The following is a 23178-nucleotide window of genomic DNA, read 5'->3' on the forward strand; positions in this document are numbered from 1 at the left end:
CTAGGAACTAGCTCCCCTCACTGGGTCCTGATTTTTTTCTGGTTGGAATAGATTTTTGAAGATCCTGAAATTCAGCCAGAGCAAATCGGTTGCTATGGCAAATCCTCAAAACAAATAAAAGGTGACTGAATCATGGTGTTGACTACCTGACGGATGGATGGGACAAGGGTGGGTTGTGGGAAGACTCCTGTTGACTTTCTTCTCCAACCAAACAGGTAGAGTGTCAGGGAAAGGGGCCCCATGAAAAGTGAGATGGTTTGAAATAGAAGGTTGGTGAGGACACTCCACCCTCTGAAGCCAGAAAGACGGGGTATTCCCTCTGCACATCCTCAGCAGGCAAGTCAGCCCAGGCCCAGAGCTCTCTGAGACCCCTTTGTCCATGGTCAGGTGTTATGGAGGACATCTTCCCAATTTGGTTGGAGGCAGGTTGGCACCACCCTTTGGGCATCCTTCATATTATCTTAGCAGCATAGATGCCCCAGGGTAAATGCTTTGGCTGGGAGAGGTGTGAGGTGGGCACTGAGCAAGCAAGCCCCCATGCTCCAGGCCGATAGGGTGGACGTGTAGAGTCCATGATTGACTAGGATTTCAAATCAGATGCCACAACTGCAAACCTTTTATTTTCTTAAAATGGGACATTAAAAAAGCACAAATTACCATCTACTGCCTTTGCCATTTCATAAAAGAAGGGGACAATTTAACAGCAGGAAGGACACTCAGAATAAGCTCAGTCCTCTAGATTAAAGATAGTTAAAAGTATATAGGTAGCCACACTTGTTTTTCTCCATTAGCTCCAGATTAGTGAAAACTGATTTAACGCGGTTCCTATCTCAACATTTAGTGTGCACCCTCTTTGTCCTCATCTCCGTGTCCTCATCTAAACAATGGGAATTAAACCACTCAGTCAACCACTCAACATTTAGAAAACCGGTGAAAGGAACAGTGGAGGGGAAGCCTGAAGAAACGCAGCATGAGCTACGGAATGAAGGAGTAATGGCGATCCTGCAGGGGCAATGCCATGGGGGCTGAAGGGTGAGGACATGCTCCCAGGCTCCATCTGGCTGGGCTGTGCCTTATAGCAAGTTCATTATCCTTTCTGTGTGTTTCCTCTTCTGCAAAAGTGGGAATAATAGCAATTACCTCCTGGCATTGTTGTGGTTGAGACATGACATACCAGGCCCATAATAAATGTTAGCTTTTATTATTGTTGTATTATAATTATTTCTGTTATTAGAGACAATAAGAACCACCTAGGAAACCATGAGTGATTTTTAGGGGTTCCTTGGAGACTCTGATCCTGATTTGATTTCCCAGCAGCAAGAGTGCTTGTCACCCCCTTTCTTCATCTTGTACTCCCAATGGGAATATTTGAGTTCAGGTTTCTAAAATTGCCTTCTCCAAGGAGCTCTCCCAGATCCTCAGAGCCCACCACAGCTTTCTTCTCAGTCTCTCCCAACCACAGTGGAGCTTTAGCCCCTGTACTTTTCCCTGAACCAACCCCCTGGAATCTCCTCCTAAATCCATGACTTGCTCCTGACATGTGTATGTTGCTAAGTCTGTGGCTTATTTTAAACAGAGTTGCTAGTTTGACTCCAAGTCCCTGTGCCTTTCAGTAGTCTCAGTCTACATGTTGTTTCCTCCAGGGGTCCCTGGTAGGCAGAGCCTGGGAGGTGCTTTCTTGTGTGGTGTTCAGGACAGAACTGCCACATGCTGACTTGGTTGTCGATAACGGTGGATACAAGAAACCTACAGAGCTGTATACCCAACGCTCTGAACTCCACTCGCCCACACCAAACCCCTCTCCGTGGCTCAGCCATCCCTGTCTCCCTTCAGACCTACCCTTGATGGAGCTGGGAATGAGCACCTGATATCCCTGAGGGCCAGATGTGCCAGTAGTCACCAGCAAAGCTGGTTTCTAGCTGCGAGGGTCTCGGGGCAAGAGCAGGTAGGCGGAGCTCTGGCTCAGTGCCAAGCCTAGGAATAGAATTTCCATGCCACCAACACTGACTGTTTAGGGCTGCTGTGAGGAAACTGGGATTCGAGCCAGGATGGGTGAGAAGAGAAATGGACTGAAGTAAGCCTTTCTGAGTGAAATAAAGGGTGGGGAAGAAAGGAGGTGGAGGGCCTCTATTCCACATCTCTGAGGTTTGCAGCTTTGGAAAGTGAAGGATGGGAAGGGACAACTAGCGCCTAGGATGGCTAGGGTCTGGGGAGTGTGCTGGGGCAGCAGGAAGGTCAGAGGCAGTGGTGTGCTGGTGAATGCTTAGCAATCAGCTCTCTGAAAAATGGTTGTATACAGTGTAAACACACACATACATATGCATAGATGTAAATATGTATGCACATATATTTATATGCATATACATAAGTTTGTTACAAGTTGTATTGGATATAAGATTCATAGCTCACAATTTACAAAGAATAAAATATACACTACTCTTTATTGTAAGCTTTATAACACCAACTGAGTCTCACAAATGCATTCAACTGATTTTTGCTAAGCTTTACAGCCATAGCTAGCCTGTGGTTACAACTGACAAGTAAGTATAGTACAGCTCCAACATGAACGCTGGTTCTGATATTCATCCTAACAATTAAGTTGAAAGTGAAATAGTGAAGACGGAGGTTGGAACGCCCCTCATTCCTCAGTGATGTGAGTGGCTTCTTTGCTAAATCAGATAATAGTTTTCAAATGCAGGAATAGTGGTTTTTTTTTTCTTTTGCCTGTTCACAATATATTGGCTACAGACACAACATACTTTTAAGTTTAATCTGCATAACGTTTTCTCCATCACTTAATTAAATCTAGACCAAGGTTGTCCAACAGAAGTACAATGCAATGCAAACATACATAGAATTTTAAATATTCTAGTAACCATATTTTTAAAAAAACCAGCTGAGCCCTGGCCGAGTGGCTTGGCTGTTGAGGCATCATCCTGTTAACTAAAAGGTTGTGGATTCGATTCCTGGTTAGGGCACATACTTACATTGCAGGTTCAATCCCCGATCAAGGAGTGTATGGGAGGCAACCAATTGATGTTTCTTTCTCACAACAATCTCTCTCTCTATTTCTCTCTCTCTCTCTTCTCTTTCCTCTCTCTCTAGAACCAATAAACATATCCTCTGATGAGGATTTTAAGAAACAACAGATGAAATTACTTCTAATATTGTATCATACTTAACCCAATATATGTGTATATAAAATGTTATGATTTCAACATGTTATCAATATAAAAACTATTAATGATATATTTTACATTCATTGAGGTTATGCCATATGACAGAACTTGGGCTAAGTTAATTTTTCAATTTAATATTTCTTTACAAATTAAAAAAATCCTCACTCAAGTATATATTCATTGATATTAGAGAGAGAAGAAGGGAGAGAGAGAGAAGAGCAACATCGACGTGAGAGGGAAATATCAATCAGTTGCTTCCTCTACGTGTCCTGATCAGGAATCAAACCTACAACCTAGGTATGTACCCTGACCAGGGGATGGAGCCCACAAACTTTTTGGTGTACAGGATAATGCTCCGACCAACCGAGCCGCCTGGCCAGGGCAATTTAATGTTTCTTATTAAATTCTTGTCAACAACTTGATTAGGACCCCCATTCTATATAAATAAGGAAACTAAGGGCCAGAGAGACTATGAGACTATGGTCACCCACCCCACATTCTCTCCTACAGTGGGGCGTACAGTGCATGGCAGAAGGAGAGGAAATGTTGCTGTGCTCCCTCGTGTCTCCTCGAGGCTGGGCTCTGTCTTCAGGAGCCAGATCCGAGACACTGGTATTGGCAGAGGTGTCCCAGAGAAGTTGAAGACTATGTGGGACCAATGATATGGGTCTAGGAGGGCAAAGAGTGGACTGGACAGGACTTCCAGACAAGGTCAAGGCCACTCAAAGGTCCAAATGTCCATGTGGCCATGGCCATCCTTAAGGAGTAGCCAGTGTGGCCCTGAGCCTGGTGCACTGGGTAGGGGGCAATACTTCAAGGTGAGGAACTTTTCAGGAATTTCTCCAAAGTCCTGCCTGAGGATAGAGAGAGTGGTTTTCAACGTCTCTAAGTAGGTGCTACCTATCACAGGTGGAGTGGGGATGGGGGACTCAGCTATCTCCTCTTCTCTGACACACACCTCGGCCAAACCGCCCACAGCTCCAGTCGTTTTGACTGCCCAGTCAGAAGCTGCCGCTTGCTACACTCAACACTAAGGACTGTAATTTGGCTTTCTAAGTGCTTATTTGTGGTTTCCAGACACTTGATGATATAATTACAGAAATGGACTTGCCACCTCCCTGACTCTGGGTCAGGTGTACTTGTTGGTCAGGTGTGTGGCTGTATATTATGTGGATAAAAACAGCCCAAGTATTGCCCCTTTCCCTTGCTTCTGCCCCTCCTAAGTGTGGCAGAGGGGGCTCTGTGTGGTGGGAAATGAGGTCTGAGAGCGGAGAGCGAGGACTGGTTTTGCGGCTAGAGAATGGACACTGGGAGACAGGAAACAGTCTCTATTTCTATTCCCCACGCTTCTGGAAGGAGGCACGTGAGGAAGGAGTCTGGGGCAGAGGCTTGAAGAGGGGAACAGGTGAGCAGAGAGGGAGCCTGGAACACAGCTCACTCCTGCAGACGAGCCAAAGCTGCGCTTCCCAAAGCAGACACGACCAGCACTGCTGGCACAGGAAGTCATTTCACGCCCTATCACAGCCTGTGTTATAGTCTCGGCACTTTATGGATGTGCATCTGAAGTGATGTCATTCAGTAGTTAACCAAGTTGTCTTAGTTGTCTTGTAATAATAAATATGTTAGGTATACACGCAAGCCAATTAAAAAATGTTAAAGAAAATAACAGTACAGGTGATTTGTAGATTTGGGCAAAATCATGACGGTGGCACTTGAATGATTATAGTTTGGGAAACAGTTAAGGAATTGTATCCATGTTAGTCAGGGGCAAAGAGGCACTGGGTGGAGAAGCCAGAGTCCCAGCCTGGGGTTGGGCCGGCTTTGAGGCCTGCAGCCAGCTCCGGAGGCTGTGAGAAGGGCCGGTGGGACAAGCTGCTGCGGAGTGGATGGCTGGGAATATACCCCCATTATTCTCCCTGAGGGTCAGTGTCCTCTGAGTCAGAGAAGGGGCAGGACTAAGAAATGTCCCCAAACATAGAAAACTTTGCCAAAGGGTAAGAGGAATTGATCTTCTTTTGCATAACTCCATAGAGCTGAACCACGACTCAGAAGCGAATGTTGGAGGGAGGCCGATTTCGACTCATGATGAGGAAGATGTTTCTCCCAATGAGAACTGTCTGAAAATGGGCTGGTGCATCTGGGGAGAGAAGAGCTCCCCTCACTGACCTCCAGTAGGGTTGGGGAAGAGAGCCCTGTCTGGTTCCTCCCAGCAAGTGCAGTGTGACCTTCTACTGAGGGAAGGCAGAAGGGAGACAATTATTGTTCTCAGAGACTGGCTGATAGGGGCGTCTATGACTGCTGGCCAGTGCTCCCAGAGCCAACCACGTGCCCTAGGCAAGATGCTTAACAGTCCAGTTGAAGGCCTGTTCTGATTGCCAGGAGTGGGGTGAATGATCCCGAACGGTGAGAGAAGGTGCTCCTTCCCTCAGCTCTCAGGAGATTTGTAGATGCTAACCCTGCCTCCACCATGGCAGGAATCTTGTCCATGGAAAACAACCACCGCTTGGATCTGAGCATGTAAGAGTGAAGAATGTGACCAACCTCCCATCCAGCCTGAGACCCATCTGAAATCCTGGTACCAGGACAGAGACAGGTAATTGATGGAGCTGGAGGCTTTGGGAGTGCCTGCCCAACTGACTCACAAGGTGGGGCCCCATTGGCTAATCTGAACCTGATGCTTGGGTGTTAGAACATCCATGCTGAATTGGTTTTCTTGGGGAGCAAACCCCAAATATCACTTACTCTGCTCCTTCAACTTCCTGCTGGGGCTGTCCACTGCCAGTAAGAGAGCATAACCCATGCTTATTTCCCTGGAGGGACGTGGAGAGGTCACAGGCCGTGGGAATCCTCATGAGGGTGTAGGGTGAAGGGGAGGGCAGAATTCCTGAACAGCTCAGAGATATTTTTAGGTGAAGGGCTGTCTTTAGTTTGTTCTCCCAGCTGAGGTCGTTATGAGATGAAACCATTAGGCATGTATCTGTTCTCTTCAAGAATAGACCTTGTCAAAATTCTAACACAAAAGGTGCTCTCTGTTCTTGCCAACCAAGGAGGCTATGGGCCTTCAGGAAGATGGACAGAGCCCATTCTGTCTGGGGTAAGCCCTCTGGGGACTGTCTGGGGAAAGGGTGAGGCTGGTTTCTACTGCCTCACTCACAAGAAGCTAGACCACTGGGAAGTGTCAGCATTTGCTCACCAGGCCAAGGTCCTTGGAGAGACACAAATCATGGTGTCACATTCAGGAAACATTCCTTACCATCTTGCCTTTCTTGGCTTCACCAGCATGAAGACCTATAGGTGACAACAAACAATAGGGGGAGAACCCAAGGTGGACAAAAGTGACAATGGGTGAAGTCAAATGGCCAGAGAATGAGGCCACCAAGAGACCAGTCCCCTTAGACAAACAGAATGAGGCCTGGCAAAGTGGAGCGCTCTTCGTTAAGTAGCCTGGGTCCCCCCTAAGAGGCCATGCCCCAGGATGGAGCAGGCATGAGTTTGATGGCTCACTGTCATCAAGTAGTAACCAAATGGTGGGTCTTATTCCAGTATGAGTTCTTCCCACCCTCAGCCAATGAGGGAACACCTGGGCCTGTCAGTTCATAATGGACACTGCTCCTGCTGAGCCATGGGGCGGGGAAATTCAGAGGGGTCAGGAGGGCAAGGTCAGTACTGAGGAAGGTGGACTCAGGGACCGGATCCAAAGTGAACACTCTCCCACTGAGACCAGTGGACAAAAACCCAGAATGCATACAGACCCTAGGGCAGGAAAACATGCATCCAGCAGAAGGTCCCCAGTAGATGGAGAACGTAGCCTCTTCACTGTTGTTCCATGGACCTGGTCCAGGGAGACTGGTGGTACAACATATGGAATGGGCACATACATGAGATGGAAGGTAAGCCTCTGCAGTGAGCAGCTTTTGGAAGGGAGCTGTGAGGAGCAGAATTCGGAAAGACGGAGGGGCAGGCAGGGCTGAGTTGAGGAGGCAGGGAAGAAAAATGGGGAGAGAGTAACCTGGGTGTGGAGGATACAGAGTAGATTCCGTTGGCTGAAGCAGACTCTGGTTAGAGATGATGCATTTATTGCCTGGTATTGCGCAAACAAATTACCAAAAACACAAATTTATTATCTCAGAGATCTGGAGATCAGAATTTGAAACAAATATCACTGGGCTAAAATCAAGGTATTGACAAGGCTGTGTTTCTTCTAGAAGCTCTAGGGAAGAATGTGTTTTCTTGCCTTTCCCAGCTCCTAGAGTCTGCCTGCGTTCCTTGGCTCATGGTCCCTTTCTCCCTTCTTCAAAGTTGGCAACAACAGTCAAGTTCTTCAAACATGGCATTACTCTGACCTCCTCTGCGACCCTTAGGATTACACTGGACCCACTTAGATAATCTAGGATAATTCCCCTATTTTAATTAAGATCAGCTGATTAGCAACCTTAATTCTTTCTACAGTCTCAATTTCCCTTTGCCATGTAGCAAAACATACCCGCAGGTTCTGGGAATTAGGTTTTGACATCTTTGGGGGCCATTATTCTGCTACCATAGATGGTAGGAGGGATGGTGAGAAATGGGGACCCAGAGGAATGAAGAGGTGAGTATAAAACTAAAAGGTAGCTACTATGTGTTCTTGAGCAAAGGGAGGCTGTGCTTCACCGAGGGACTGGAGATAACCTCAGTTCTCAGGGTTAATGTGAGATCATTTTCCAGACTCAGAACAATGAAGCCATGTTATGTCTGAGGTCTCGCAGACCATAACGTGTTATTGTTCTCTGCTGGGGGCAGTGTGCCAACCTGTAGGAGGCCATTGCTCGTGCCAGCCCTCAGGGATGCCCAGGTCAGCTGGCGGCTGGAGAGTGCCCAAGAAGCTGGGTAAGTCATGATGTTTTGGCTGTGAAGCATGGATAGCCACTGAGGGTTTTCCTAGCTCTGGACGGTGAGGCTGTCTCTTCTGGGGAAGATCTGGAGGGTGAGGAGGCTGATGGATGGGACAAGGCCTTTGGAAAGACTCAGAAACCAGTTGGGAGCCCTGGGCTGCTGAGGAAGGAAGCAGGGCAAGGTGGGGGTGGGTTGTGGGAAGAAGGTCACTGTAAATGAAGCTTTTGTTCACTTTTTGGTACATGCCCTGCCTGGGAAGGCTGATGGCTAAGCGGAGAACACTCAGGCCTCAGAAATCTGGAGATGTATGAAGTTCCATCTTGCGGGGGGGTATTGTGGTGTTGATGGCCCTAGTGATACCTCCAGAATTTCTTCATGGGTAGGGCCTGGGATTTAGAGGTTAGGATCTAGTTAGAAAGAGGCGATGGAGTGGCAGACCTGTTTCAAAGCTGGTTTGCAGAGGAGCAAGCACATTGTTCTTCTCATGTAGGTGGTCTGTTTGCTTGAGGAGGCTTTGGTATGTGGGCTGCTGGTGTAGATTATTGGGGTGCTGGGTTCCACAAGGTGCCCTGGGCACCAACCACTTATGTTCTAGTTGAGGACATAGGCTTTAGGAACAGCCAGATCTGGGATCAAATATCAGGTCCAACACATTAGCTCTGTGACTTTAGATAAGACACATTCTTTCTGAGCTTCAGAAAATAGGGATAATAAAAATGCATTATTACCATTGGCTAATATGAGTAGTAAATAAGACAATGCATGTTAAACCTGAACACAATGTCAAGCACACAGTAAGTACTCCCATAGCCACTTATTTCAAAGAGGGGCTGGAGAAAATCAGGCCCAATGTTACCCCCAAAATGAGGCTGCCTGTATGAATGAAATGGGGTTAATTTCTTTTCTGAGTGGGTGCAAACTCATGCAAGGAGTTGGTCTAATCCCTTTGAGGGCACTGGGTAGCTTGGCCCATCCCAAAGGACCAAAACTTCCAAATAACCTTCAGGCTGGGCCATCTCATATCATCTTCTCCTGCTCGTGGCCTCTGCTTATCCAGAGCAAAGTTCTGTGGGGCCCTGTCTGGATGTCTTGGCCATAGAGGGGGAGAACTAGAAGGGGGAGATAGGGGGAGAACTAGAAACTGAGAACTAGAAAGAAAAGCTGAAGCCTTAACCAAGATTCTGGACCATGTGAAGTGTTGGGGGAGCAGTTATCAGATACTTCTTGGCCACTTGGAAGAAGCACCTAGGCCTTTGCCCTGCGTGTGGTGCCAGCAGAGCAGGGAGAGGAGTGGCAGTAGATGTTCCCCAATGTTCATCCCCCAGAAACGTAGTATAGAATGACCCCGATCCACTAGAGTTTTCTCCAGAGCCCATGAGTTCTGACCATCTGGAAAGGGGAGAGGTCTCCCCAAGGATCCACCCCCCTATCTTCACTCAAGGTAAAGTGTCTTGTCCCTCAGGGTTGCTGGAAGATGCTGAGATACACTGATGCTGAATGGCATCCACAGCCCTCTGTGTTTGCTGCCCTCCCAGGCTGGCTGGAGTCCAGAGCCACTGCTGAAGTCCTTCTCCTCAGGGTCAAGTCAGGGTCAAGGGTCCACAACCAGACTGTCAACAATGGTGAAGACAAGGGCTTTTGGAGCCACACTTGCCTGGGTTCATTTCTAGGCTCTGTCACTTACCAGCTACTTAACCTTTCTGCCCTCAGTTTCCTTGTCTGTAAAACAGGGATGATAACAGGTCCATTTCATGAGGTTGTAAAGATTACATGAGTTAGTATATCCAGAACCATGCCTGGCACACTGTCAGAACTACGTGAGAATGGTTGTTGTTGCTGTCTCCTGTCATGCCACAAAGCACATGCTGGGCACTGACCCATGCCATGTCTTAAGCTGCTTTGGGATTACTAGACGGAAGTCCAGAGTTTCAGAGAGGTGCCCTGTCCAGCCATTGTCAGACACACCTCCTCACCCATTTGGAAGAGAGTGCCTGAGAATGCCTCTGGGTCTTTGCCTCATGTTTTGTGGCAGGGAGGCCAAGACAGAGAGTGAGAAACACAGACAGAGAGACAGAGCCAGCACTCAGAATAACCACCCTCCTGCCCAGCACGAAAGCAGGGAGTGGGCAGGCCCTGGGGTGGCGGTGTGAATAGATCCCTCTGGCTACAGGTGCAGAGCCGAGGCTGACCAGCCATGAAAACCCAGGGACTGGTAAGTGGAATGTGGGATGATGGGAGCCCTTGAAAACTGTTTCAGAGGATTTGGGTTTGATGGTGGGGCTCCAGAAAGAGGCCAATGGAGTCATATCAATTATCACTCCTTTTATCAATTGGTGGGATTAGGGAGTGGGGAGAGGGGCAAGGCAAAGAGGATTCCTGTCACCCCATTCCTCTTCCCACTTGTCTCAGCACCCACAACCTGGTGGGACCTGGTGGCCTGGTATAGGCAAGCATCTTGGAGGAAAGGGTTTTGGTGCTGACTTTGCCTCAGACTCTAGTCTCCACCCTGGAAAGACTGGGTCAATGCCAGAAATTCTCAGGGCTTTGGGCAGGGAGAGGGGGAACAGTGAAACCACATCACCCATGACAGCCACTGGTCAGCCACCTGACACACACAGACCTCGGGAAATGATTCTCCGAAGGTGACAGAGACATGCAGCCTTGAAGTGGGACGTGAGTGGCTCTTGCTTAGAAAAACCCAGGCAAGGGTTTTTCTAGCCCATGCACTGCAGGGCAATGGATGGTGTGCAGAACAGGACCAGACCTAGTCCTGGCTCTAACCCTGCCTTGCTGAGGGGTTTGGGGTTAGGACTTTACCTCTCTGAACTCAGCCTTCTCCCAATGAATGAATCACTGAGGGACATCTGGACATGGCTGGGAGGGGGTGGGGAGGAATCAAAATCAGAAGATTCCCATAGGGAAGAGGTCAAGGCTTGTCTTGGATGGCTTTGGGCACTGAGTTTTTTCCTAAAACCAAGTCAGAACAAATCTTTGCATGCCCACCCCCGTCACTGGGCAAATGGTGTGGGTTACTGTGCCGGGACTGGAAAGGAGATCAAGGAGGAAATCCAGCCCTGTCCTCAGACCCTTCATCACCTGCCATGGGCTTGTCCCCTTCACTAATGTACCCCCACTGTGGCAGCTCAGTGCCTGGCACTCCACAATTGCTGAAAACACACCTCTCTTACCTCAGTTGCCTTTGATGTTGTGTCTCTCTTAGAAAAAGCTAACCTATTTTCACAAGCCCTCGACTGTGACTATTGGTCCCAGTGAACAGTGAGCAAGGCTAGTGGTCTGCGTGCCTATGGGATGTGGAGAGGAAGGTGCAGCTGAACCCGGGAAGCTGTTCGTTTGCCTCCAGGTGTCCTGAGGCTGGTCCTGGGAGTGGTCAGCGCAGTTGCCTCTTTTCCTTCCTCATCGTCTCATCACTGCCTGCACTGACTCACCCCATGGAGTTGGAGCTCACCCAAAGCTGAAAAGAAAGTCAGATGGAAACCAGACTCCATCCCCTGTATCTTGTCCTAGCTACTCAGGACGAGGACATGGGACGCCAAGCAGAGACTCTGAGAGGGCAGCTCCAGTCTCTGTCTCCACCTTCCCATCCCTAGTTGTGGCTCGTGTGGCTGTAGAAAGGGGCAGAGCGAAAGGAACAGGAGCAGGCTAAGAATGCAAATGTGCTCCCTTGCCTACCTCCGACACCATAAGCATAAAAACTTGGAATAAATGAATCATGTCCCTGCCTCTTCATTGTAGGGAAAAGCTGCAAATTACCACGGCACCAGGCACACTCACAACCATGTTTAAGAAACAAAGCAAATGCCAAGAAAATGGTAAAAACCCTTTGCTTCTTCACCATTTTAGATTTATAGATGCAGAGTCTGTAGAACATAACTAGGCATGTGGCAAGTCCTATATAAGTGTTTATTTTTAAAAAATCAAACCTACAATCTCCAAGATATGGAAGCAGCCCAAGTACCCATCAGTAGATCAGTGGATAAAACAACTATGGGACATTTACACACTGGGATTCTACTCAGCCATAAAAAAGAAGAAAATTTTACCCTTTGCAACAGTATGGATGGACCTGGAGACCATTATGCTAAGTGAAATAAGCCAGTCAGAGAAAGACAAATACCATATGATTTCACTCATGTGTGGAATCTAATGAACAAACTGAACTAATAAGCAAAAGAGAGACTAATAAGCAAGACTTAGATGGAGAGTAGGAGGTTAGGGGGTGGAGGGATTGAGCAAAAAGGAAAAAGGGTGCATGGACATGGACAACAGTGTGGTGACTACTGGGGGCAGGGGGTATAAGGGGACTAAATGGTAATGGGGAAAAATACAATAAAGATTAAATTAAAAAATTAAAAAAATCAAACCACCCTCCAAGGGAAAGCAAAGAGCTGAGATATTTGCTGTATATCCTTTTTTAAAGTCTCTCTGGCTAAAGTATTTGTTGATTTCCAGCCCGTAGTTTCAATCAACCAAGGGGGATTTTCAAAGATTTTGGTATGCCATTGGCAAAACACCTTCAAATGAGAAAGGAACATTCCACAGGCTTGCACGGACCTGTTGGAGGGAGGCTGAGAGTTCTGTTCTGCAGTCTCGCCCCACAAGTGCCAATCGCCTGATAAATCTGAGGGGTGGGGGCCAAGGCTGCTCCACACAGCCCCCTGCATGTCTACCCCACCCTTCCTGCCCAAGCCCAGCCAGCTCCAAACAAAAATTCCAGTTTGAGTGTCCTCCTTCAATGAGCCCAGGCCCCTTCCTTCTGCATGTGCAAACTGCTTCTCTCTCAGCACTGGGGTGGGAAACTGCAGTGAGAGGTTGGGCTGTGTCCAGGGCCCCCACAGGTTGCTTCACTGTGGATATTTATGTTTTTGCCCAGTCTTGTATTCAGACATGGGTCTCGAAGTCCTAGAGAGGCTGATGGGGTTCCCAGAATCACATGGCAACCTTGGCCAGACATGGTTCATGAGGGAGGGCTGGGGTACCTAGTTGCCCAGTCCACAGAGGGCTAGTCTTCTCTATGTCACTGACACCCTGAGAATCCTGCTGAGATCAAAGCCAGGACCCAGAGCTGGGTGTGGGCAGAATTCCCGCTGGGTTTGTTGGAGGCAGAAGAATTCTTCCCCCAACTCCTCCCTGGGGCGAGGGCTTTGTGAAGAGCTGCAGAGGGCTGAGCTGCTTCACCTGCCCTTCCCCCTCTGCGGAGCCTGGCTCAACACTGGAATGGGGAACAGCCAACCATCACGCAGGGAACAGATGACTCATGCCTCAGCTATGGCTCCCACTTTTCGTGCTGAACACGCGGAATAAAAAGTCTGCAAAGATGAGGGCACTGCAGCTTTCTTTCTCTCCTGGAGGGAGACGTGGCGGCTGGGACAGGGATGGGGACTACTCGTGGGCTCAGGTGCAGGGTTGGGGGTGGGGGAGAGGAATGGAAGGAAGTCCAGGGAATAAAGAGTCATGAACTCTGTCATCAGAGGGTACCCAGGCTGAAGGGGACAGGACACTTGCCCTCTAGACATAGAGTCAGGGACAGAAGCAGGGGTACAAGACTGGAAATCAGCATGCGGCTGGGGAGGGCCTCACACAAAGATCTAGGGAAGGAAGGAGTAGAGGGAAATGACCTTATGTCTGTCAGTTTAATTCAAAGAGGGTTTGCTGAGCACCTCCAGTGGGCAAGGCTGGGCTGCGTGTGTGGCGATGTGAGGGTGAGCCGGGTATGTTTCCTAACCTTGGGAAATGTATTTTCCTGTGAGACCTAGAAGACATCTGCAAAACATCTATTAAGTAGGTGTGTTACTGAATATGTTCTATTCTACAGCTCTTCTATTAAGGCATGCAGATTTCTGTGGGGGCTCCTACGAGGGAGCCCTGGGCTTTACTGCAGGTTTTGCCTAATCCTTGTCCCAGGGGCACCTGGCCCCACTTGCTCCCTGCCTGGTCTGGGAGGTACATCCCTGTTTAGAAACACTGTCCCTATCTCCATCCCTGCACACCTCTGTGAGGGAGGCCAGGGCAGTCCTCCCTGTCACCCCTCTGCCAGGGAGACCAGCAGGGCCGACCACCAGCTCACTTCACCTTGCATTCATTTTTGCAGATGGGAAAAACCATGCCCGGTGAAGCTGAGTAATGTGTCCTGCCAAGTCTTGGTAATTCCCTTTGTGGGTACTCGGTAGAAACGCTCAGTGAATTCTGTGTGATCCCCTTTCTTCCCGCCACAGTGACATTCCAGGCTGGGGTGGGACTCTCCCACACTGTGGCGTGCTGGTGCCTGGCTCCCCCAGGGAAGCACCTCTATTGTTTATAGCTGTCCAGGTCTGGCATTGTGGGAGGGGTTGCCCTGCCTGCTGGGGGAGGGTTCCTACAAAGCTGGACAGAAGAGTGCTCCCCCTTAGAAGGCACCCAAACACTCCTTGCTACAGTTACTTGCCACTTACACACCAGATGGTCCCTGACATCTGAATCTGAGCTTGGCACACTCTAGTGATTCTCAGACTAGCCAGAATGCATTCCTGTTCCACCAAGTCCTTCTCTTCCACAACACAGTGGGATTGGAGAGAAGACAATGTCCCAGTATCTCAAGAAGGGTGGAGCTTTCCCAAGGGCTGTGGAGACTATACCCCAGCCCTGTGTGCAAGGGGACATACACTGATGTCAATCTTCTAGTGGAGAGGGAAAACTCATGCTAGGAATCCCAAGACACCTGCCTCAAGCTTGGATCTGTTTGTTCCCCAACAGAGGGGCCCCCAAGACACTCACGTCTGTTCCCTGACAGGCATCAAGTGTAAAATTGGTGAACTCAGTAAAATTCATCTCTGAAAGTCTCAGAAGCCTCCCAAACCATATTGCCCAAAAGCTGTAAGGCCAGCTCTGGCCACCAATCTGTCTGTCTGTCTGGATTTACCTGTGCACTGCTTTCTCAGCACAGCCTCTGGTGAGCAATCAAATCCCCAGCAGCTTCCAGTCATTTTCTCACAGCCGCGGCTTCCTTGAGGCCAAGGACAGGCCCTGACTAGAGATCCCAGAGCTCAGGCTGGGTTTTCACTCCTTTACTCTTGAGAATGTAGCCCCTCAGCCCCGAGGCTTCAAAGCCATTCCTACCCCACCTTTACCTCCAGCCCTAGCCCAGGGGTGCCTCCCATAGGTCTTGATGGCTCAAGTGCTGCTTGAGAGTCTTGCTCCTTTTTTGGGGGAGGTAAAGAGGTGACTCTACTCAAGTCTGCAGCCAAGAAGAGGAGGTGAGGTTTAGAGCAGACATTTGCCAAAGCCTGACCAGACCCCCCTCTCTTCCACCTGGTATCACAGCCCACCCAAGAAAGCTTTGCAGAGGATCTTACAAGGGGCCTCCCTAAAACAACTGGGCAGATTGTTACACCAGCTCCCCAGTCCCCCTAACCTGCTCTGTCTAGTCTCGCTGGCAGGCCAATCCATAGACTTAGGATTCGGTTTTCCATTCCCCTGGCCCTGAAGGAAACTTTGGGCCAGAGCCCAGAGAATACACAGCAGTTCCCGCTGCTTGGAGCGGGCGGTTCTCCGTTATAACAGGCCTGTGGATTCTCAACACGTTCCTGATGAGATTAGAAGCTCCTGCAGGTATGTGTTTGTGGCAGCCCTCAGCCTGTATCAACAGATACACGATGACTCATTTCTTGTCTAGTGGAATAACCAAGGGCTTGCTGGAACACACCTGGGGGCTGGGGGATGGGCAGAGCAACTCCCCCTGAAGAGGGACAGGGCTGTCGGGTTGAGTCTCAGGACTTTTGGGAGGGATTGCAGGGACCCCTGGACTCGCTCATCCCTGCAGGGTCCTGCCCAGGCCCAAGTGCAAGGAGAAAAGGTCAAACACCACAGAAAATGCTGAATTAGGAGGAGCTGTGGAAGGATAGGTGTGCCCCTGCAGAGAGCAGAGTGGTATAGACCAGGGGCTGAGTGTGCCCACATTCTCTGTTTCTGGAGCTTGGGACTTAGAGAGCCTTTCTGGCCCGAACCTCGCAGGAGAATCTTCCCCTGGTCTTGGGGATAACTGTGCCTCCCCAAGAAAGGAAGTTCTGCAGTACAGGACTGGTATATTTTCCCCTCTGGTTCATAACTGAGCTATCAAGCCCTAGTTACCTTCCAAGAACTCAAAATCTTTGCAGCAACCGCCTGTCTAGAAGAGTGAGAAGGGCAGATCACTGCCAGCAGGGACTCACTTTGTCTTCCACTCACGGACAGTGTATACTGTGCTGGGATGATTGATAACATCCCTCGTCCTGTAAGGATCCCTCTGGACATTGGCCAAATGCCCCCTTGCTCCCTGGCATCCTTCTTGGGCTGCTCACAACCCTAAGCCCCCACTGGAAAGTGTGAATTGCTGCCAAGGCATCAGTGCTGCAAGGCAAGGTTATTCCTAACTGATCAGAGCCTGCCAGGAAGAAAGTGTTTGCACTCCACACCACTGTGCAGGTGTGACGGTGAGCTCACAGCTGCCCCCCAGGCGTGCCCAGCCCACTTAATCACTTCATAGCTCGGCAACTATCCCGCCCAGCCCTGTTCTAGAGGATAAAAGGGGGGACTGCAGGTCCTGGGTAACAGAGCCACCTTCTGCATCCTGCTGAGCTCTGTTCTTTCCAGCACCTCCCAATCGCCTTGCTCCACCAGGAACAAGCCATCATGTCTCGCCAGTCGAGTGTGTCCTTCCGGAGTGGGGGCAGCCGTAGCTTCAGCGCTGCCTCTGCAATTACCCCATCTGTCTCTCGCACCAGTTTCACCTCTGTGTCCCGATCTGGGGGTGGTGGTGGTGGCTTTGGCAGGATCAGCCTTGGGTGTGCTGGTGGAGGAGGTGGCTATGGCAGCCGGAGCCTCTACAACCTGGGGGGCTCCAAGAGGATCTCCATCAGCACTGGTGGTGGCAGCTATAGAAACCGATTTGGTGCCGGTGCTGGAGGTGGCTATGGCTTTGGAGGTGGAGCCGGGAGTGGATTTGGCTTAGGCGGTGGAGCTGGTGGTGGTGGCTTTGGGCTTGGTGGAGGTGCTGGCTTTGGGCTTGGTGGTGGAGGTGCTGGCTTTGGAGGTGGCTTTGGGGGCCCTGGCTTCCCCGTCTGTCCTCCTGGAGGCATCCAAGAGGTCACCATCAACCAGAGTCTCCTGACTCCGCTCAACCTGCAAATCGACCCCGCCATCCAGCGAGTGCGGACTGAGGAGCGGGAGCAGATCAAGAGCCTCAACAACAAGTTCGCCTCCTTCATTGACAAGGTGAGCCATGATCCTTTGTGAAAAACTACTATGAGCATGGAACAAATAACAAAAAGTTAGGAAGAGGAACATTTCCTGACTTTGTGCAACTACCATCATAGTTTGCAGTTAATGTTTTTCTATTTGTTTCTGTCCCAGATTTGCAGCTGCTTTCCTAATTAGAATGGCAGCTTGGAAGACAAGGTCTTAGTTCTTCCTGTTCAGCGATTACCCAATAAGGGTTCCTTGATTACTGTTGGACAAAAAGACGAATTCTGTGCTCCATGCAATGGGGCTGATTGCATAGAAAGGTGGATGAGTTCATCAGGCAGTAGCCTGAGTGGCTTCGCAGCCGCCACTACACTGGGCCACACTCCACCCAGCTGAGCCCAGTGCTATCTGTGCTCTGGATAAGTGCTCTGTCTCCCCAGAAGAGAGAGGTTAGGTGCTTCACTCTGTACCTCCCCTCCCCTCCCAGGGCCCAGGGCCAGGTACTGCACAAGGGAAAGATTTAGGGGGACAGCATGAGAAGGGAGAAAAACTGGTGATGATTATCAAAACATGAAATCTAGGTTCCCCTATCTTTGAACTCTGTCCCTTCCAGGTGCGCTTCCTGGAGCAGCAGAACAAGGTCCTGGACACCAAGTGGACCCTGCTCCAAGAGCAGGGCACCAAGACCGTGAGGCAGAACCTGGAGCCTCTGTTTGAGCAGTACATCAACAACCTCAGGAGACAGCTGGACAGTGTCTTGGGGGAGCGAGGCCGCCTGGACTCGGAGCTGAGGAACATGCAGGACCTGGTGGAGGACTTCAAGAACAAGTGAGTTGGGGTGGAGTGGAGACAGAGGCTGGTGATATTCTTGGACCCAGATGTACTTTATAACCAGACTACTGCTTATGCCTTCCCCACGGACTAGACACATATGCCTCCCATGGACCCCTGAAGTACTAAAATAAAATCCAGGTTTATGTTTAGAAAGTTGCAGCCCCAAGCTCAGCCCCTGTGCAAGGCCCTTAGCCACCAGCCAGAGCAACAAGCTTGATGCCTCTGGTACCAGTTGGGGAAATAGTTAAGCAGTGCAATCCCTGCTCTTTCGGACTTTCCTCCCCAGTGCACTGAGTACACAGCATGGGCTTTTTGATGGATTCCCTCTGAAGTGGGAACTGATGACAGAACTCAGATTGGTGGCTCAAATAATTCCGTTAGTCCTTAAGAACCAGCAACTGGGTTGTTGGTTTTTCTTTTTCTTTTTTCCTTTTTTAAGGGCTGTGAAAGCCAAAAAAAAAAAAAAAAAAAAAGAGCATTAGAGAAATAGACTAGATGTGCAGTTGGGAAGAACTAGCACAGGTTCTATAGGACTATTCTTCAAACAACTGAATTACAGCAATAATAGAATGATTATCTGGTGGGCAGTTAAAGAGAACACAGTATCCTAGTGAGTGAGGACCTTCCCCAGGGGCTCACAACACCAGTGCCACCTCCCTCTCTTCTTTCATGGTGTGAGAAGAGAAGCCCCTTCCCCTTGAGAAAGTAGGCTCACAGTTGACTTTATGCAATAAAGACCCCAGGCCTCACCTGTCCCTCATCTTCTAATATGCACTTCCTATGCCTTTTATCCCAGGTATGAAGATGAAATCAACAAGCGTACCACCGCTGAGAATGAGTTTGTGATGCTGAAAAAGGTGTGTGGGTAGAAGAGAACCTGTTGCCTATGGCTATGCTCTCTTAAGGTGTCGTTCATTTAAGTCAGGGTGGAACTCGCGTACAGAGCCAACCATCCCTGTTTCTCTAGGATGTGGATGCTGCCTACATGAGCAAAGTGGAGTTAGAGGCCAAGGTTGATGCACTGATGGATGAAATCAACTTTTTGAAGATGTTCTTTGAGGCGGTAAGAAATGCCATCCATTCAGGTCCCAGAGAGACGGTCACTGGGACACCACCAGAGATTAGGGTACCCAGGATGAAATGACTTCCACTGGCTCCTAAGCTGTGGACACATCATCGTCTTTCCTATCTCTTTAGTACTACTCACACTTTATTAGTTATAAAGCGAATCCCTAAAAATACAAAGTCAGATTTAAAGTAGAAGCCTTCTTCAGTGGTCATTTTGCTGAGTGAGGTTTAGAGTGAGTTATTCAAGATGCAAGTACACCTTTCCTGAACCTCCCCTCTCTGTTTCACCCCAGCGTGGCAGAGCAGTCCACTAGATTCTTTTGAAATAAGTTATGACCCAAGAAGATTCACATTTGAGAGGTTACAAAATAGGGATTTCACGGAGGTTCAGCATTGTTAAAGTTTTTAAAATAGATTTAATAATGGTTTTGATTATTTATTAACCATTCGATGTAGGTGGTTATTATTTTTTCTCAAGTTGACATACCGCCATGAGTAGAATATTGGAGTGGACCTGACATAAGACAGCACGGAATCAGATGACTGACTTCCGGTTTCCCTGCAGGAGCTGTCCCAGATGCACACGCACATCTCAGACACGTCTGTGGTCCTCTCCATGGACAACAACCGCAGCCTGGACCTGGACAGCATCATCGCTGAGGTCAAGGCCCAGTATGAGGACATTGCCAACCGCAGCCGGACAGAAGCCGAGTCCTGGTACCAGACCAAGGTGGGTGCCATGGTGAATGTGTCCTGAGTGAGGGGATGGGCACATGTCTAGGATTCCAGGCCATAACAAAATGCTAATGATGGGGCTAATGAAACCTGTGGAAGCCTCTTGGGTTGAGTTATGAGAACATTCACTTGTGCCTTTGCCACATAAATTTAAGAACCTTAAGGAGAATCTCACCCTGAATATCACATCAGTGTCTCCAGGACAGCAAAGGCACTAAATAGGAAATTATCTAAGATCAGGTCCACATTGACAAAGTCAAAACCAGCCCCAGGCCTCAGATAACTATACCACTTGCCACCTCTTGGTAGCTCCTGCCTGTGAATGTTGGGAAAGTGTTTCCATCATCATATAAATGGAACCCTTCCTCTTTCCTGCTGGTCCCAGTACGAGGAGCTGCAGCAGACAGCTGGCAGGCATGGTGATGATCTTCGCAACACCAAGCATGAGATCTCTGAGATGAACCGGATGATCCAGAGGCTGAGAGCAGAGATCGACAATGTCAAGAAGCAGGTAAGGAGAAGTGAAAAGAAGGCAGGGGGTGGGGGGTGAGTGGGAGGGGGCTGAGCTCTGAAAGGGAGACCTACTTTGTTTCACTTCTTCTAAACAGGCACACACACGCACACACACACACAAAGCTGAAACAAGTACCAGCATTTCAATGTTTTCCCATCCATAGTGGCCAGAACAAATGTTCTGGCTTCTCTCTGGAAATTCAGAAAGAGATATTGCAGGCCAAGCTCACTGCTAAACTGTCCTGACTTTTCTTCCTTTCCTTCTGTAGTGCGCCAACCTGCAGAACGCCATTGCTGAAGCTGAGCAGCGTGGGGAGCTGGCCCTCAAGGACGCCAGGAACAAGCTGGCTGAGCTGGAGGATGCCCTGCAGAAGGCCAAGCAGGATATGGCCCGGCTACTGCGGGAGTACCAGGAGCTGATGAACACCAAGCTGGCCCTGGACGTGGAGATCGCCACCTACAGGAAGCTGCTGGAGGGCGAGGAGTGCAGGTGGGCAACATAGGGCTGACGTCACAAGTATGGGATGGCCTCACATTTGATCAGTGGAGCTTCTTCTCCACTACCAGGTGTCAAACACACACACAAGTGACCACTATCTTGTGCATGATAATTATCTATCATTAATCTGGAGTCAATCTGATACCTGGGCATACAGCTGACCTACATAATATGGTCCCAACTCACTTTTCTAACCTTATTCCCACCACTAGTATTTTTGGATACTGCCTCTCCTTCAAACAACTAGGCGACTTAACACATGTCTTCTCCATTCTTCAGGTTCCTCTTCCTTCAGGAAGCCTTTCATGATTACTCCAGCTGAGTTAAATTCACCTGCCTTTGGGTTCTCAAACTACTCTATTTTCTTCAGTCTTCTACTGCTCACTGCCTACTTTCTATTAGCAGTGTTTCTGTCCATGCCAAGTCCTCCCATAAAATGTAAGCTCCTGCAAGGCAAAAACTGCTTCAGACATATTCATAGTTCCCAGTCTCTTACTCTTGCTTTCCATATAATGGGTGGAGGAGAATGGGAATTATAATCTCCCTTTGATAACCTGTGTCTAGGTCAGGGCCTCTTCTTTGCAAAGTCCCTTCAGAGAGCCAGCTCTTTCTCTCATTTAAGCAGGTTATTTTTTATTTTTTATTTATTTATATTTTTTTGTGTATGCAAGCTCCTTGATTCATAGATCAAGCCTTAAACATGACTATAGACATTGTCTTTGGGGGAGTTTTTAACTCTTATTCCAATTGCTCCCCTTTCAGGCTGAGTGGAGAAGGAGTTGGACCAGTCAACATCTGTAAGTAACTTTAAACAGACATGAACAATGATAATATATGCTATTTGGTGTCAACTCAGAATCCTGCTGTTTCTAGATTCCAGACATTCCTGTCCCACTATATGGTATTTAATACACTCAGAGGAGGGGAAAGGACACAGATTGAGACTGGAAGCAATGTGGCTCATGTCTTATCTCTTGAAGGGTGGGGGTATCTTACACTTATTGCACCCTGCCCCCCTGCACGCCACCCCCAACTTAGCACCATTCCTTGTCTACTATATTCACCAACTTTCTATTAGGGACCTTAAGTAAATGACTTAGTTTTTCGGAGCCTCATTTGCTGCTCTGTATGTAAAAGGGCCCAGGTACCGCGATAACACTAGCAGGATCAAATAAATTGGACGAGTAGGATCAATCTGACGTTTGGTCTCACCAAGTTCTCCCTCCTTTCTCTGCAGCAGTTGTCACGAGCAGCGTCTCCTCTGGCTACGGAAGTGGTGGTGGTGGCGGCGGCTTTGGCGGCGGTTTGGGCGGCGGCTTTGGCGGCGGTATGGGCGGCGGCTTTGGCAGCGGTCTCGGCGGAGGTGGCAGCTACCACTCCAGCAGCAGTGGGGGCGCCGGCACAAGCAGTTTGCTCAGTGCAGGGGGTTCTGGCTTCAGTTCTAGCAGTGGCCGAGGTATGGGGGTGGGCTTTGGCAGCGGCGGTGGGGGCAGCAGCTCCAGCGTCAAATTTGTCTCCACCACCTCCTCCTCCCGGAAGAGCTACAAGAGTTAAGAGCCTGCTGCAAGTCTGCCTCCCAAGGGCAGCAACCGGCCCCTGGTGACTGCCTCTTCTAGGCGGTTGTCAAGCCAAGTTTTCTCTTTTACTGGAGTGTAGTCTAGACCACGCTGATTGCAGAACCACAGTCTTCGGTCCCGGAAAAGGCCGGACGCCCAGTGTCTAGTCTATGCCGTGATCCTCTGTTCTGCTTCAAATCCGCCTTTAAGTTTCTACAGCATGATCCTTGATGAGAGAAAAATCCAAAGTTTTCCAGTATCCAAACCATGAAAACAGTTCCCACCCCAAACCCCAATTTTGTTCTGGTTCTGATTACCTCCAGAGTGTGTTCAATAAAATGCTTTTATAATATAACTGCTCTATAGAATTGTTTATTCAAGGTCTACAACCAGCCTAGAGAGCTCCTGAGGCTCAGTATGTCCAGATGTGATTGGTTCCTTTGATGACTCTCAGGGAGGATGGAATGACCTGGAAGGGAGGAGGCCATCCTGAGTGGTCCGGAAACTCCAGGAGTCATGAAAGAAGGTTGCTAAAGCCTCTAGAATGAAGGGATCTCTGCAGGGCATGAATGGGAGTGTCCATTGGATTGCAATTTGCACAGATTGTAGAGCCTTTTGGGGGGGGGGGGTCCCCATTCAAGGTGGGCCAGTTTGCAAGTAATAGCATAAGTCATCTTAAGTAAAATTTATATAAGAAATATGTGAT

At 49.1% G+C, this 23178-nt stretch overlaps 1 protein-coding gene and 1 long non-coding RNA gene across 4 annotated transcripts; both read left to right on the top strand.

Annotated features, from left to right (window-relative positions):
* Positions 1 to 5360: 5360 nt before the first annotated feature.
* Positions 5361 to 14536, top strand: LOC123478190 (uncharacterized). 2 transcript variants are annotated; one of them, XR_008426489.1, is made up of 4 exons: positions 5361 to 5772; positions 7959 to 8045; positions 10222 to 10263; positions 14161 to 14536. It is a non-coding gene; the product is annotated as an uncharacterized lncRNA (long non-coding RNA). The 2 variants fall into 2 exon arrangements; XR_006653336.2 differs by lacking the exon at positions 14161 to 14536 and adding an exon at positions 11272 to 11401.
* Positions 14537 to 16620: 2084 nt separating this feature from the next.
* KRT5 (keratin 5) lies at positions 16621 to 22827 on the top strand. 2 transcript variants are annotated; one of them, XM_024575711.3, is made up of 9 exons: positions 16621 to 17297; positions 17881 to 18095; positions 18898 to 18958; positions 19069 to 19164; positions 19735 to 19899; positions 20290 to 20415; positions 20687 to 20907; positions 21679 to 21713; positions 22157 to 22827. In XM_024575711.3, the coding sequence occupies exons 1-9, from the start codon at positions 16716 to 16718 to the stop codon at positions 22468 to 22470; spliced, it is 1815 nt and encodes a 604-aa protein (XP_024431479.2). In that variant the 5' UTR covers positions 16621 to 16715; the 3' UTR covers positions 22471 to 22827. The 2 variants fall into 2 exon arrangements, with proteins under 2 accessions (XP_024431479.2, XP_024431478.2); XM_024575710.4 differs by having other exon boundaries at positions 16622 to 17297; positions 22154 to 22827.
* Positions 22828 to 23178: the final 351 nt, after the last annotated feature.

The sequence above is a fragment of the Desmodus rotundus genome, chromosome 3 (genome assembly GCF_022682495.2).
Source record: "Desmodus rotundus isolate HL8 chromosome 3, HLdesRot8A.1, whole genome shotgun sequence".
In the NCBI taxonomy this organism is placed as follows: domain Eukaryota; kingdom Metazoa; phylum Chordata; class Mammalia; order Chiroptera; family Phyllostomidae; genus Desmodus; species Desmodus rotundus.

Coding starts and splice junctions, on each gene's coding strand:
- KRT5 (XM_024575710.4), top strand. CDS start 16,716: ATGTCTCGCCAGTCGAGTGTGTCCTTCCGGAGTGGGGGCAGCCGTAGC. Junction 17,298..17,880: donor TCGCCTCCTTCATTGACAAG/GTGAGCCATGAT, acceptor TGTCCCTTCCAG/GTGCGCTTCCTGGAGCAGCA. Junction 21,714..22,153: donor AGTTGGACCAGTCAACATCT/GTAAGTAACTTT, acceptor CTTTCTCTGCAG/CAGTTGTCACGAGCAGCGTC.